The sequence below is a fragment of the Chlorocebus sabaeus genome, chromosome 5 (assembly GCF_047675955.1).
Source record: "Chlorocebus sabaeus isolate Y175 chromosome 5, mChlSab1.0.hap1, whole genome shotgun sequence".
Lineage (NCBI taxonomy): Eukaryota > Metazoa > Chordata > Mammalia > Primates > Cercopithecidae > Chlorocebus > Chlorocebus sabaeus.
In genome coordinates this window covers 53,828,494-53,844,341 of record NC_132908.1, presented here as the reverse complement: position 1 = coordinate 53,844,341, position 15,848 = coordinate 53,828,494, and the positions used below count along the sequence as shown (strand labels likewise).

The window sequence follows — 15,848 nt, the reverse complement described above, 5'->3', positions numbered from 1 at the left end:
CATAAAAAAAAAAAAATTAGCCGGGCGTGGTGGCAGGCGCCTGTAGTCCCAGCTACACCGGAGGCTGAGGCAGGAGAATGGCGTGAACCCGGGGGGCGGAGCTTGCAGTGAGCCGAGATTGCGCTACTGCACTCCAGCCTGGGCGACAGAGACTCCGTCTCACAAAAAAAAAAAAAAAAAAAAAAAAAAAAGAAAGAATTATTTGGGTTCAAATTCCACCTTTTATAGTAACTAATCTATCTTAGTCTCAATTTCTTCCCCTTTTAAATAAAGATGATGCCAACACTCAATCAATCCATCTTATACACTGCAGTGTGGAACAAGAGAATGACAAAACCCACTGAAAAGTATTATACAAATGAAAAGATTATTGTGATGTGTCCCTCAAAGTTCATACAAAGTTCCAGGCCTATTACTTCCCCCTAAATCTTCCAAATTAGGACAAAGTCACAGAACTTCTCAATAACCAGCCTTCCAAATAGTTTGAGGGGATAATGAAATGATGTAAGGGTTGTCCATGAAATCAGCATATCTCTGATCCCTTTTTGCACATAAGGAAGCTTTCCATTACAGAATAACGGAAAAGACACTGCATCAATTTATAGGAATTGACCAATTTTGAGCTACGAGGGCCACGTTTTTATTTTTATTTTTCACTAGAGATGGGGTTTCACTGTGTTAGCCAGGATGGTCTCGATCTTCTCACCTCGTGATACACCCGTCTCGGTCTCCCAAAGTGCTGGGATTACAGGCGTGAGCCACCGCGCCCAGCCTATGAGGGCCACTTTTACAGTCTATTTCTAACACACACTTCATGTACCAGTCCCTCACTTCTCTATTATTAATTTTCCTTGTCATTTCAAACAGCAGATGTTCTACTGTTTCAAGTATCTGGTTTAAAAAGTTCAACACTCCCCAAACGGTACCTGTTCTAACAATTTCAAGGGGGAGTACAGCAGTCAAGAAAGTGACTATGGAGCCATTTTCCAAATTTTCTGAATTAAGCCCATCTTATTTTTGTGATTGGTGGGGATGGGGGAAGTCAATTTTTCCTGCTTAAAGCCATTTGGTTCTCATTTGCTCTCAAAGTCACAGATTTAATGTTTTTGTCATCTCACTCCCTCAGCCTTAACTCGAGGGGTGAAAACACATCTTTTATTCCAGTCAAAAGATGCCCAGGCTGTGAAAGAAGATAGTGAAAGTTTTTTGTGACCAATGATGACTTCTCTAACCACTCCTGAGCCCCTGGCCAGCTCTCTCCATGAACAGGACACTACACCAGATCTTTACCTAGATTCTAATTTCAACTCCACGCCAGCAGAGTGAAACCAGGCAAACCTAATTGTCACCTACTCTTCCATACTCATTGACATCCCTTCTCCCTTCCCTGCTTAGGCTTCTCTTCCTGATTCTGTTATGCTAGGTTATGCTAGATTCTGTTATGCTAGATTGTGTTTGTTTATAAAAGCCAGATAGCCCAAAGAGTACCAGTTTGCAAGACATCAGGTGTTAATGTTCAGCTGAAAGTCAATTCCTCACTTTTACACTCTTAGACGTGAAGAATTTTGCTGTACAGAAATCTGTCTTGTACCCTGGAATATACACACAAAGTTGAGGGCTTTGTGTCTTTAAAACCAAATACACATAATACCCTTAGACAGACAAATCATATTATGCAATACAAGATTTCAACATTCCGGCACACTGCCAGGGCTTAATGGCCAGTCAGACGCTAAGTAAGGAAATGGGTTTGCATTAAACCTACAAATAAGTCAACAATCAATAGTTCAGTATTACAGTAAAAACTTGATGTGCCCTTTAAATTGCTTCTAGCATCATGCTTCTAACTCAAGTTCAGCTTCAGAAGCAAAACAAAACAAAGATGATCAAGCAAGAAGCTGAACACAACCTATTTTCACAAGCACAAAGCTTTGGCATTTTGAAACTAAGCTGCTCCAGGATTTCACAGAAATCCTTTACAGTGTACCTGTAGGGCAGCAAACCTGAAAAATAATAGGCTGAGTTTTAGACAGTAAATTAAATTGACAGCTCAGCAAGCAGAAAACTATGGCAAAAAAAAAAAAAAAAAAGCAGGCACCTAGAGATAAACGGATGAAATAGGTTTGGTCTTTCTGCAAAGTGAATGCCCCTCAACCACTACCTCCCAACACTCCGCAAGAGTTCACATCAGGGTTGAGAAAGTATGTTCTGGTTTCTCCCTCAATCACTGTTATTTTACTACTAAGCTTGTGTAAATAAGAGCTATGCCTACCACATCCATTCAAAAGATGGTATACTTTTCTCCGGCACTGTGGGCTTTCTACTCTTTATTGTGCTCTAAATGAAAGATCAATTACACTTCCATTTTATACTTTCACTAACTTTCCTCCTTCTAATACATTCTGAAAAAATTCACTCCTTTACGAAAACAGTCTTAGTCTACAAACGAAATTTAAAGCCTAGGCAGCTAAGAGCACAGTATTAGACTCAGATCAACAGACTGGAGCTCTGGTCTGGCATACCTAGCCTCTGCAAGCCTTAGCTTCCTCATCTGTGATATGGGGTTAACAATAAGTATCCACCTCAGAGGGTTGCTGGGAAGATTAAATGAGCAAGCCTAGGAAGTGCTTAGCACAGCATCTGAACATAATAAATATTCAATAAACCTTGGCTTTTCCTCCCTGATGTTAGCTAGGGTAAAACAAAAGTCAATTTTTTTTTTTTTTTTTTTTTTGAGATGGAATCTCGCTCTGTCACCCAGACTAGAGTGCAGTGGCACATCTCAGCTCACCGCAAGCTCCCCCTCCCAGGTTCACACCATTCTCCTGCCTCAGCCTCCTGAGTAGCTGGGACTACAGGCGCCCACCACCACGCCCAGCTAATCTTTTGTATTTTTTAGTAGAGACGGGGTTTCACCATGTTAGCCAGGATGGTCTCGATCTCCTGACCTCGTGATCCGCCCGCCTCGGCCTCCCAAAGTGCTGGGAGCCACCGCACCTGGCAAAAAAAAAAAAATTTTTTTTTTTTTTTGAGACAGAGTTTCACTCCTGTCACCCAGGCTGGAGTGCAATGGCGCAATCTTGGCTCACTGCAACCTCCGCCTCCCGGGTTCAAGCAATTCTCCTGCCTCAGTCTCCCGAGTAGCTAGGAATACAGGCATGCACCACCACACTCAGCTAATTTTGTCTTTTTAGTAGAGATGGGGTTTCTCCATGTTGGTCAGGCTGGTCTCAAACTTCTGACCTCAGGTGATCCGCCCACCTCAGCCTCCCAAAGTGCTGGGATTACAGGCATGAGCCACTGCGCCTGGCCAAAAGACAAGAATTTAATGTGTCTCTGGTACTATGTTTCACTGCAATGGTGAGAAACAGGGAAGGAAGAAGGAAGGAGAGAAAAACAAAACTATTTAAACTTGTGGTACCCAAAATATGGTCAAAGGCGCACCGGTCCGCAAATGGTTTGCTCCCAGTCTGCAGCAGATAAGTGCAAAAACCGACAATAAGGATTTATAGATTTTTATAGCAAACTGAGTAATTTTATAGCTATCAAATCCAATTTTAAAGAGGGCTTGTATTTTGCATGTCTTTTTTTCCTAGTAAATTCATTTTTGTTATATTTTATAAAAGTATCTCTCAGTCTGAGGCAAAGTGAAGAAAAAAAAATGGTTTGAGAACACTGATTCAGTAAAAGCACCTTTTGAATGAATAACACCCACCACCATATTCATTCAATGCTAAGACATCTGGGGCAGTTTAGGACCTCATTACAGAATTAAATGATCCTGTAAATGCCCATAAACTTTCAAGGGTCCGCCAGGCCCTGCTCATTTAGAGACTGGTATTCCTGTTGAGACAGATTGATGTGCACTGTGAAAGTGACAGAACCTACTAGAAGAGAAGAGAAAACTCCCAGGGAATATCACACTAGTGTATTCTGGTACCTTGAGCAAATCAAGCATATCATATAACCTTCCATGGCTGTTTCTACCTGTCCCTAAGATAGCAACAGCATTTCAAAATAGACTTTTTTTTTTTAAAGAAAAGGGAGGAGTGGAAGAAACTCTCCCCCATATCCTTTTGTTCATTCCATTCAAATAAGTAAACCAAATTAGTCAGTAATTTTTAAAAATCAGCAAGTAAATCCATACTCCCACTTACATTCTGCTGACCTAACCCTCCCTCCCTTTTGTTTTATAAATTAAACAAATAGCCTAGTCTTCATTGCAAATATGTCTTATAAGACAAGGGTTCTTTCTGAATAATTTCTTGGCAGCTGTGTCATGCCCAGTCCTGCTCAGCAGATTCTGCTGCAATGCTTCAAGTGCTGCAGCTTTCTGGAAAGCACAGGCAGGATTTTGCTGATGGCATCTCAGCCTCACAGCCACTCCACAGTGAGAGGCAAGGACTGGCCCTTCTGTCCTCCAGAATAATTAAAGTGGTGCGTGCACCACTGCTGATCTTGTGATCGCTGCAGACCAGCAGCTGTCAGAATCAAGGGCCTTAGTCCCAGCATGGCTGCCAGCAACCTGGGCTTGGGGAACACATTCAGCCTCTCCATATCTGAAGTGCAAGATGGAAGCTGAGCATCTGTGAAATGGAAAGATGTTTTAAAACATAGCAATACACACTGGTTCTTAGAACACTGCAGCAAAAGAAAATGCTAAGTCGCGTGTTCTCACCCATAGGTGGGAACTGAACAATGAGATCACTTGGACACAGGAAGGGGAACATCACACACCGGCTCCTATTGTGGGGAGGGGGTAGGGGTGAGGGATAGCATTAGGAGATATACCTAATGTAAATGACGAGTTAATGGGTGCAGCACACCAACATGGCACATGTATACATATGTAACAAACCTGCATGTTGTGCACATGTACCCTAGAACTTAAAGTATAATTTAAAAAAAAAAAAGAAAAATTAGGCATGCCTTGCTGCCTAAGCTTGATACCCTGGGGAAAAAAAAGAAAATTATAAGTCTAGGTCTTGTCAGTAGGGGATGTTGCCCGTCTTACCTCCCAGCTTCTTTTCCTGGTCTCCACCAAACAAACAAAGAAGAAGAAGTAAAGCCAAGGGTCTCCCCTCCATGTAATCCCCTCTCTCAGTTCCACCGCAGATCATGGATTTTTAGTGAGACACCAACAACCTGGGCCCCAAAGTTTTGTAACTGAGAAGCCTCAGTTTGCCAACTGCCACATCAGGCTGCAGGCCTGCACAGCTTTGGATCGAACATTCCAAAACAGAAATAAGAGATCACAAGGTGCTGTGGCAAGCAGATCAAAGAGGCACACTGGGTAAAGGGCTGCCATCTGAGAACAACAGACTGATCTACAGTAAAACATTCAATATTTGACAAGGCTTTAATCACCATTTAAATCACAACTACTCCAGTATCAAATAGTTCAGCAGATAAAAAGACATGCCCATTTCTGGTTCCTGCAACCAAGCAATTTATAGATGCCAGACTGAAGATGTCAATCTATGTTTGTCATCTCCAGAGTGCTGGGGCATCAGTGTATATCAGCAGGTTAAGAGACAGCTGGTGAAGGAGGGAGGGGACGACTCAACTCCAGTTCAAAGGCACCAGAGCCTGGTCAATATCTGAAGTCTTCTATTAAAATGTCAGATAAATATTTTAGCCACGGGGCTTGTTCCAAAATACTCTTAGAGAACCATTCCAACTTCTTTCTTCTTTAAGTTGGTAATTGATATTCTCTTGCTCACTACAGGATATAAGAAACCTCCTAGAAGACAAAAAAGCCTGTCATTTCCTGCTCGTTAAGAATGCATTCAGCATCCATTTACTTGCTTATTCTGAAAGCTCTGCATTCAGGAGTAAGTGTGAACAGATAAGTAAAAAGGCTGAAATCTTATATCCCTGGCTCACATAAAAGCAGTTTTTCACATTTTCCTCAGACCCATTTTTATTCCAAAGTTACCATTTTTAATTCCATTCACAGAATACTTTAATGTAATTGCATACTTTGCCACCAGACCACAATGCCTACCTTTTCCCTTATCATGGACAGGCAGAAAAATCAAATCATTTCAATTTCTTACCACTGTGATCAGCATTACGCTATCTAATTATAAACACGAATGAGGATGCCACATTAGCCTGCCTCTGTGAAGACACTATTTTTTTTTTTTTACAGGTTTACTGGTTTTTTACCAACTCTAAGATTTATACTGGGTCAGGGTTTAATGACAAGGAACAGCAAATATGTTTATTAAGTAGGTGTGATGTAGACACCACTGTGTTCACATAGGGGACAAAGCTTGGCACCACTTATTGTCACTGAACCAGAACACGACACAGTAAGATGTAATGTCTTTTCTACATGCAATTCAGTCACTACACCCAAATCTTGGCCTAAAATGTACCCAGTGTTCCAGGAAAGGATTTCTCTCCAACTAACAGACTTTGGATATGATGATTATCAGATTTATCACTCCTACTGAGCCCAGGAGCATTAACTATAGGTTGTTTTAAGTCCAGGATGGGCAGCTGTCATAAGCTGAGAAAGACCAAGATTCAAATATCCATTAAATCCCTCTAAAAACTCAAAAGAAAGGGTATCATGAACATCCTGTTCATTCTCTTAGGAACAAGAGGAATATAACAAAGGAGATCAATAAACACAAATGCTTAACTAAAAGCCTTCACACCATTAGATTCCATGGAATAGTCCCTTATATTTTTATATTATGTGAAAATATTTAGAGAGTAAAGTCTTATTCCTTCAGGGTCCACAGTTCATCAGTTCAAAATCATCCAATTTGGGCTAGATCACCATTTTGTGTAGAAGAGCCTACTCAGGCATATTAAGAACAGAAACAAGATGGAAGACAGGGATGTTCTGCCTACTTAAACCATTTCTCAGAATCGTTACACAAATTATCAGTACGCAAACAGATGCAACTCTTAAGAACTTCATCTCTTCCTTAGATTTGCTAAAGCAGGTCTGGTAATAATACTTTTCTTTGGTAAACATACTTAGCAGTTTCAGTTTCAGAAACAGATGAAAATGACAACTGCATTTCTTTCAGTCTTAGAATTAAGATACTGTTTACCCATTCAGACTGTACTTTCCCTTAACTGATTCAAGCTAAGGAAATTTTACTGCACTTTTTCTTCAATATTAATATTTTGCCAGTAATTCCTGAAGAGCTATTAGCATACTAATCATTCTAGGCAAATCTGACCCTCTTTCCAACAAACTGCCACAGGATTTCTGCAACCTGTTCCCAACCAACAACTTGCCAGTACTACAAACACCCAATTAGTGAGCAACTACTTTTCCTCTTTGCTGTTATATATAGCTGCATTTAAGGAGCAGAAGATAGAAAACTAAAAGATAGACTATAAAAATAATTCAGGTGATAAGGGGTTACAACACTATTGATTCATTTTTAAATTTTATTTTTTGAAACAGTCTCTCTCTGTCGGCCAGGCTGGAGTGCAGTGGTGCCATCTCAGCTCACCACAACCTCCACCTCTCAGGTCAAGTGATTCTCCTGTCTTAACCTCCCAAGTAGCTGGGATTACAGGCGTGCGCCAACATGTCCAGCTAATTTTTGTATTTTCAGTAGAGACGGGTTTCACCATGTTGACCAGGCTGATCTTGAACTCCTAACCTCAAGTGATCTGCCCGCCTGAGCCTCCCAAAGTGCTGGGATTACAGGTGTGGGCCACCGCACCTGGCCATTGATTCATTTTTATACTTACCAAAGCCAGTTGGTTTCTTCTTACTACTACTATTTTACTATTTAAAAGACAAACTAAAAGTGGTTTCAGCATATTCTATATTTCCAAGGACAGGAAAAGGAAGAAAATAATGAATATGTTATGTTATAGACACAGTGTGTGGCAAGCAAAACAAGTTTTTAACAGTCAATTATTATCACACCTTTAGTCTTACATATGGTAGATCAGTTTTCCTGACTCTAATTTCTTTAAGGTATTTTATCCTGTTTATCACTTCTTTTCCTCTTTACTCATATAGGACAGATTTCCATCTGGAGATTTAGGCAGATTATGAAGACCTTCAGAACAGAGTCTTTTTTTGGGGGGGGGGGGAGGGCGGTGGTAGAAGGAGCTGAATTTTCACTTAACTAAGATTAGAATTGGCTGCTAAGTCAATTCCAACAACATAATCTAGATTTCTATTATTTTGTAAGGAAGCATTCAGAAAGTTTTGTCTTTTCCTAAGCATGGAAGCCAATATACTATATTTGGAGGCTGTGGGGAAGACAGGTCTATTAAGACTAGGGAAGAGGTGACATCTAAGGAAAGCCTTAGGGTCTTAGACTGAAATTAGGGCTTGGATGTTCCAGGACAAGTGAAGGCAGTGAGCAAAGATATAAGTTATAAAAGAAAAAAGAATGGGTTGGGCATTTACATATATATACACACACAAGCAGTTCCTTCTACCTTGGAAAAATGCCAAAACTTAATGCCATCTATACTTACCTTAAAAACTACGTATTTAATACTTTAAGAAGCAGAGAGTTTCTAGTTGAAAAATGTCTCTAGATACACTTCTCAAATACATTACAGACTGTTAACATGTTTAGAAAGAGTAACTACTATTAAATTCTGAAATCAGAGATAAGTAGTCACCCTCATTTCCCAAAGGCTCAAAAGAGAATGATGAGGATGACAAAAGAGACTTAGTTGGGACCTGCAGTACTGAACGACTAGCAATGGATATCTTCTCCCAATACTGCCCATGGATGTAAAATGGAGTTAGATTTGAAGATGCTTCATTCTTTACAGTAACAGTTAAAAAATTTCTGGCACTATAAGTACAGTGGGTTGAAGTGTGTGTCCCACAAAAAGATATATCCAGGTCCCAACCTCTGGTCCTTGTAAATGTGACCTTACTTGGAAATAGGGTGTTTGCAAATGTAATTAAGGATCTCAAGAAGAGATTATCCTGGATTTACGGTGGGTCCTAAATCCAACGACTGGTGTCCTTATATAACATGAAAGGTAGACCTGACATACACAAGGAAGAACCCTGTGAAGACGGAGGAAGAGACTGAAGTTATGCTGCCATAAGCCAAGGAATGTCAGGAGCCAGTCAGAAGCCAGAAGAGAAAGGAGTCTCCCCTAGACCCTATGGAGAGAAAGTGGTGCTGCCAATACCTTGATTTCAAAGTTCAGGATTCCAGAACTGTGACAGAATAAACTTCTGTTGTTTTAGGCCACCAAGTTTGCAGTACTTTGTTACAGCATCCCTAGGAATTTAATATAGTAAGTTTGGCAATTATTTATTATTGCTCTGCAATGGTCTAATGCCATTAAAAATATTTTTAATTATTAGGGATACATCATAATTATATTTATTCATGTTGTATACATGATACTCTGATACAAGCATACAATGTGTAATGATCAAATCGGCAATCAGGATATCCTTCACCTCAAGTGTTTTATCATTTCTTTATGTTAGAAACATTCCAATTCCACTCTTAGTTATTTTGAAAGTCTAATGCCATTCAAAAATATTATAGCCTAATGCTGAGAAACTGCACCTCCCATTTTCATGGCCAACTCAGGCCATTTCTGCACAGACTTCTTGAAATATACATGCAATCTAGTGAAAAAGCCCAGAACATAACTGAACTATGTACATTTGCACTTTATTATTATATAATACATTATCCATGATACATTAGGTCTGTTCAGATCACAGTAAAGATGTGCAATATGCCCTCAATATTTATTTCTCCAAAGACAGAAGTGAGCAAGTGGATCTCTGTGAGAGGACACATACTCCCAAGCACTACAAAGTCATTTAGAAAAGATCCAGTACAGCTGTTTTAACAGCATGTCCTGTTATCACTCTTCACCTCTATTACACAAATGTAGGCCTTCTTTATGACCATTTCCAAAAAATAAAATCAATAAACATTAAAAAAAATTCTACTAGTATCATCCATACATATATTTTAGTGGCATTTCTTTAATATACTACCTCTGCTGGTCACAGCAATTTAAAAAAAAAGCATTCACAATGCACGCAAACATTATTGATTACGACAAACAACAAAATGGTAACGACAAAAACCCATATTAATTTCAAGCTCCATTAGAAGCAGAAGGAAATATAATCAATGTTTACCAAATAGAAAAGGACAATGCATACATGGCAAAATGCCTTTAAGCTTATAAGTAATGCAAACAATGGATAGTACAAAGTCCTGGACAGTATTTGTCAAAGAATGCATCAGCATTTCCTTTTTATGAACAGTACTTTAAGTGGCTTATAAACTGACATAATAATTTCACTCTGACTGATAGCACATGGAATGAGGGTGCATTCTCACCTCAAAAAAATGCACTGATTGAAAAACAGAAGTTCAATTACAAAAGTCCATCAGATTTATGGTATGTGAATTACATCTCAATTAAGCAATTAAAAGAAATGAAAAAAAAGTCCATCAAATGGTATATGTGGCTTTTCTAAAGACAAATCACTGAAAATGTCCAAGTTTACTCTTCTCGGATAACCAACACGTTATGAGAAGAATTAAGAGGAGGATCACTCCGTGCCAGGAGTGCAAGCTGGCTTGGCTCTTACACTTGGTTACTAAACAAGAAGTCAGGGAAGGATATGTGTATAGAAGTTTAAGCACAGGTCAACTGAACCACACAATACAACTTAAAACCTCCAATCCCTGTTGATAAAACAGAGTTCCCCCAATCAGGCCAAAGCTAAATCTTCTCCTTTAAGCCTTTGCTGGCAAGAAGATGAAGTCAACAGATAACTCATTTCAAAACTAGTAAGCCTTAAACTTACTTCAGGTCTAGGTGATCAATTCCTAATTAATCAAAAGTTATCTTGGACTGACCATTTTGCATTTTTGAAGCTATTCTGGAACAGCACAACGAAGAGGTGAGTTGTTTTTTGTTTTTGAGACAGGGTCTTGCTCTGTCACCCAGACTTAAGTACACTGGTGCACACAGGAAGGACTCACTGCAGCCTCAACCTCAACCTCCTGGACTCAAGTGATGTTCCCACCTCAGGCTACCGCTGTAGCTGGGACTACAGGCGTGCACCAGCATACCCCGATAATTTTTTATCTTTGTAGAGACAGAGTGACATAGTTTGAATACATGTCCCTGCCAAATCTCATGTTGAACTGTAATCCCCAATGTTGGGGGTGGGGCCTGGTGGGAGGTGACTGGATCATGGGAGCAGATTTCTCATGAATGGTTTAATACCATCCTCTTGGTGCTGTCCTTATGACAGTGAGTTCTTATAAGATCTGGTGTTTGAAAGTGTGTGGCACCTACTGCCCGCCCCCCGCCACCCCGTCCAACTCTTTCTAGCTCCTGCTTTCACCATGTGACGTGCAAGCTCCCACTTCACCTTTTGCCATGAGTAAAAGCTCCCTGAGGCCTCCCCAGAAGCAGATGCTGGTGCTGTGCTTCTTGTACAGCCTGCAGAACCATGAGCCAATTCAACCTCTTTTCTTTATATATTACCCAGTCTCAGGTATATCTTTATAGCAATGCAAGAATGGCCAAATACAGGGGGTATCACTATGTTGCCCAAGCTGGTCTTGAACTCCTAGGCTCAAACAATCCTCCCACCTCAGCCTCCTACCATGCTGGGATTAGAGGCATGAGCTACTGTGCCTGGCCAAGAGGTGAACTTTTGAAAAGGAAGCATCCTTAATCTCAAAGTTCAAAGATTTCTCAGTGGTACAGGACCAAAGCTCTGGTGCGCTCTTTGCAAATTAAGAAATTCTCTTTGATGTAACTGAGCATATATTGTCAGAAAACCATCTAATGGCAGTGTTGAAGGAGGGTATTCTTGATTAAGTACAAGGTTACATGAGATGATCATTATGACTCAATACATTTACAAACCTGTCAATACCTTAAGGTAAAAAAAATGGAGTTTCACATCACTGGAAATGCATGAAGTGCATCACAAAATGCTGTTGAGTATTCAAAATATCTACTCCAAGAATATCAAAGAAAATGTAAAAAACACTTTGTTTTTCAAACAAACAATTTCTTTGGTATTTTCAACATTAAAAACAAACAAAAACCCTTTCAGCAGGTGCCATTTCTTTCCACATTATTAGGAATACTCCCAAAATATATGGTGATTATTCATCCCTGTTATACGTATTTGTTAATAGATAGCCTCAAGCAGTTGTATGGGGGAGGGGAGCTAAAACTTAAAAAAAAAGTTTAAAAGGTGTACATGCCATTTTAAGATTACATGGAAATGAGAAGGCAATTATAAGTTGACAGGCAAATATGATTTAGCATATAAAACTGGAAAAACTGGATTTTCATACTTTGGGAACATAGCAGCAATAGGAAAAATATCTATAGTTCTTCAACTCTCAACTCAAAGTACAGTTTTAGGTTTCTGAATTCAAATAAATGCAGTAGAAATGTGGCCATTAGATGGACTAAAATGGTTCTTAGGAAGGGTACTGGGGTAAAGAGTGTTAATTCAAATTGAGCCCAAATAATATTGCCCATTTCTACTAGAATTTGCCTCTGCAGGAGGCATCCTTTCATTTTCAGGTAACTCAACGATAAAAAAAATAAAATGGTGCCCCACTGTCCCTTCACTAATGCAAATGCAGTGTTCCAATTCCTCAAAAACTAAACAGACTGTGAGTTTTTTCCTTAACAATTTTATGTCAGTTTCTGATTAGATTAAAACAGCTATTGATTGCTAGTGGCATGTTTGGTTAAATGTGACTGGAGTGCTCTATTAGACTATTTCCTGGTGCCACTAATGCAGCCAAACACTTCTTGGAAATCATTGAGTAGGTTTCAGTAAATAGTACTCTAAGTTTTCCCCAGCTCTTTGCCAACCAATACAAGCAAGATGTAAAAAAGAAATGTGGAAGACGAATAGTAAAATTATTTGAGATCCAGCAAAGAAAGCGAAAGAAACTTGAGACTAATGTCTCTGAGCCTTGGATTAAACCCAAGGAAAGAGGAGAAATCTGTTCTCCTAATTATAATAATCTAAAAAGTGCAGGTTGGAATTGCTTTCTTAAATTCAGCTACACAGAGAGCTCTGAAAATAACCCAATGTTTTCCACTATACCTCCAAAGCTGAATCTACTGTTCTCTTAATATCTGAGGAAGAAGAAAATTAACGAAGAAAACTGAAATTCCTTAATCAGCTGGTTAATAAAGGGCCAGGGTCTTCAGCCTGGGTTATATGCTCTGGGTTCCACCTGCATTTGGCAGTCCTTACCTGAATGTCGGTGTCCTTCACGGGCTCAAGAGGCTCAAAGGTGGTGGCTGCACTCAGACTCTCCAATCGCTGGGAGATGTGGGATATGTCAAGTCCCCGAGACCCAAGGAGAACTGACCTATGTGAGGATATACAATAGGGAGATATAAGTAAGGGGAAAAGTAGGATTAGGACATCTAATATGCTTCATCAAATACTGGAGAGTATTTTCCATTCAAAACTTCCTATATACTGTCCAGACACTTTTACATAGTTGTTTTATATCTTTCCATAGAAATCACATGGAATAAGAGCCATAACACTGTAGTATGTAGTAACAGATTCAAATTCTAAGCATGCCTGAATTTGAGAGCCTTGTCTAGAATAAAACGATACTACTACCATAGGCCAGACTGCTCCAAACATGTCATAGTAAAGAAACCCATGAGGTACATGCTATCATTCATCCCCATTTTATGGATGAGAGAACTAAGGTATAAAGAGGTTAACCAGCTTGCCCAAAGTCACAGAGTCAGGAAGTGGCAGAGGCAGGTCTTCTAGTTCTGCAGCACAACTCTTTTTTTTTTGAGACAGAGTCTCACTCTGTCGTCCAGACTGGAGTGCAGTGGCAGGATCTCGGCTCACTGCAACCTCCGCCTCCGAGGTTCATGTGATTCTCCTGCCTTAGCCTCCCGGGTTGTATAGCACAACTCTTAACCACCATCCTACACTTACAGCCTCCGTAGATGGATATAGTGAACTACAACATTGTAGAAGTTTCAGGAGTAACCTAGTATAAACGTCATTCATGAGCTAAGGAAACTAAAGGTTCAAGGTGATCAATGATTTGCCCAGGAGCAATCAAACCAGAATTCAAGGTCAGTTCTCCATGGCTTCCCTTCAAAAGCCAAACAGCATCTTCAGCACATCTGCAGGTTCCCTCTCTGCTGCCCAGTCTAATAATATAGAAGGCTGTTATCTGACCAGTAAATGCTTTTGAAGAGAAATGGGAATAATAGTCAGCTTTATTTCTACTCACCTGGGGCAAGGTAACAATGTAAGGGTTGTTTTTTTAAAGCAAAGATTGCACTAATATCTAGAACACTCTCTGGAAAAAAGAAACTTACGGGAACTCAATTAATTTAACTTAATTTTATTTTATTTACAGACAGGGTCTTGCTCTGTTGCCCAGGCTGGTCTCAAACTCCTGGCCAAGCAATCCTCCTGCCTCAGCCTCCAAAAGTGCTGGGATTACAGGTGTGAACCACCACATCCAGTCCATTAATTTGTTGACTGTTTCTGGACTATAAATTAGTACTGAAAACTCTCACTGATAACATTTGTGTTCACTTTGAGTAATTTAATAGTCAGTATACCAACAGGTATAACACCTAAAAGTTTCAATCCTGAACTAACAGACTTATTGGAGAAGAGAAAGAATTTCACATAAGTAGTTCTAATCCAATAAATACTACAGCAACAGATTACATTTACCCAGAGGTTCCTTCCTATAGATTTTTGTCTCTTCCAGGTCAACTATGATGTCATTCCCGGGGCTTTCCCTCCAGGTTGCCATATATTTCCTCTCTCCTCTAATAATCCTAAATAGTTAACTCTCTATAAGAGTGGGTCTCCCTTCTCAAAAGAAGACATTTATGCAGTCAACAAACATATGAAAAAAAGTTCAATATCACCGATCATTAGAGAAATGCAAATCAAAACCACAATGAGATACCATCTCACGCCAGTCAGAATGGCGATTACTAAAAAAGTCAGGAAACAATAGATGTTGGCAAGGCTGTGGAGAAACAGGAATGCTTTTACACCGTTGGTGGGAGTGTAAATTAGTTCAACCATTGTGGAAGACAGTGTAGCAATTCCTCAGGGATCTAGAAACAGAAATACCATCTGACCCACCAATCCCACTACTGAGTATATACCCAAAGGATTATAAATCATTCTACTATAAAGACACAAGCACACATATGTTTACTGCAGCACTATTTACAATAGCAAAGATTTGGAACCAATCCAAATGTCCATCAATGATAGACTGGTAAAAGAAAATGTGGCACATATACACCATGGAATACTATGCAGCCATCAAAAAGACTGAGTTCATGTCCTTTGCAGGGACCTGGATGAAGCTGGAAGCCATCATTCTCAGCAAACTAACACAGGAACACATAACCAAACACTGTATGTTCTCACTCATAAGTGGAAGTTGAACAATGAGAACACAATGGACACAGGGAGGGGAACAACACACATTGGAGCCTGTCAGGGGGTGAGGGACAAGGAGAGGGAGAGCATTAGCACAAATACCAAATTCATGTGGGGCTTAAAACCTAGATGACAGGTTGATAAGTGCGGCAAACCACCACAGCACATGTATATCTATGTAACAAACCTGGACATTCTCCACGTGCATCCCGGAACTTAAAGTAAAATTTTTAAAAATTAAAAAAAAAAAAAAAAAAAAGAAAAAAAAGAGTGGGTCTCAACCCTGGTTGCACATTAGAATCACCTAGTTTCAGGAGTAACCTAGTCCAAACTTTCCTCCCAACGACTATGATCAGTTGTGATTAATATTGGACTTAAACTCCCGGGCTCAAGAGATCCT

General features: G+C 39.8%; 1 protein-coding gene across 2 annotated transcripts in view; it reads right to left on the bottom strand.

Moving 5' to 3' along the window:
- The window catches only part of NUP93 (nucleoporin 93), a 112,479-nt gene that overhangs the window by 72,806 nt on the left and 23,825 nt on the right, over positions 1-15,848 (bottom strand). For both annotated transcript variants that reach the window (XM_007993382.3, XM_007993383.3), the window contains exon 3: positions 13,247-13,364. In XM_007993382.3, the coding sequence (XP_007991573.3) occupies positions 13,247-13,364 (118 nt within the window). The remainder of the gene's footprint in view (positions 1-13,246; positions 13,365-15,848) is intronic.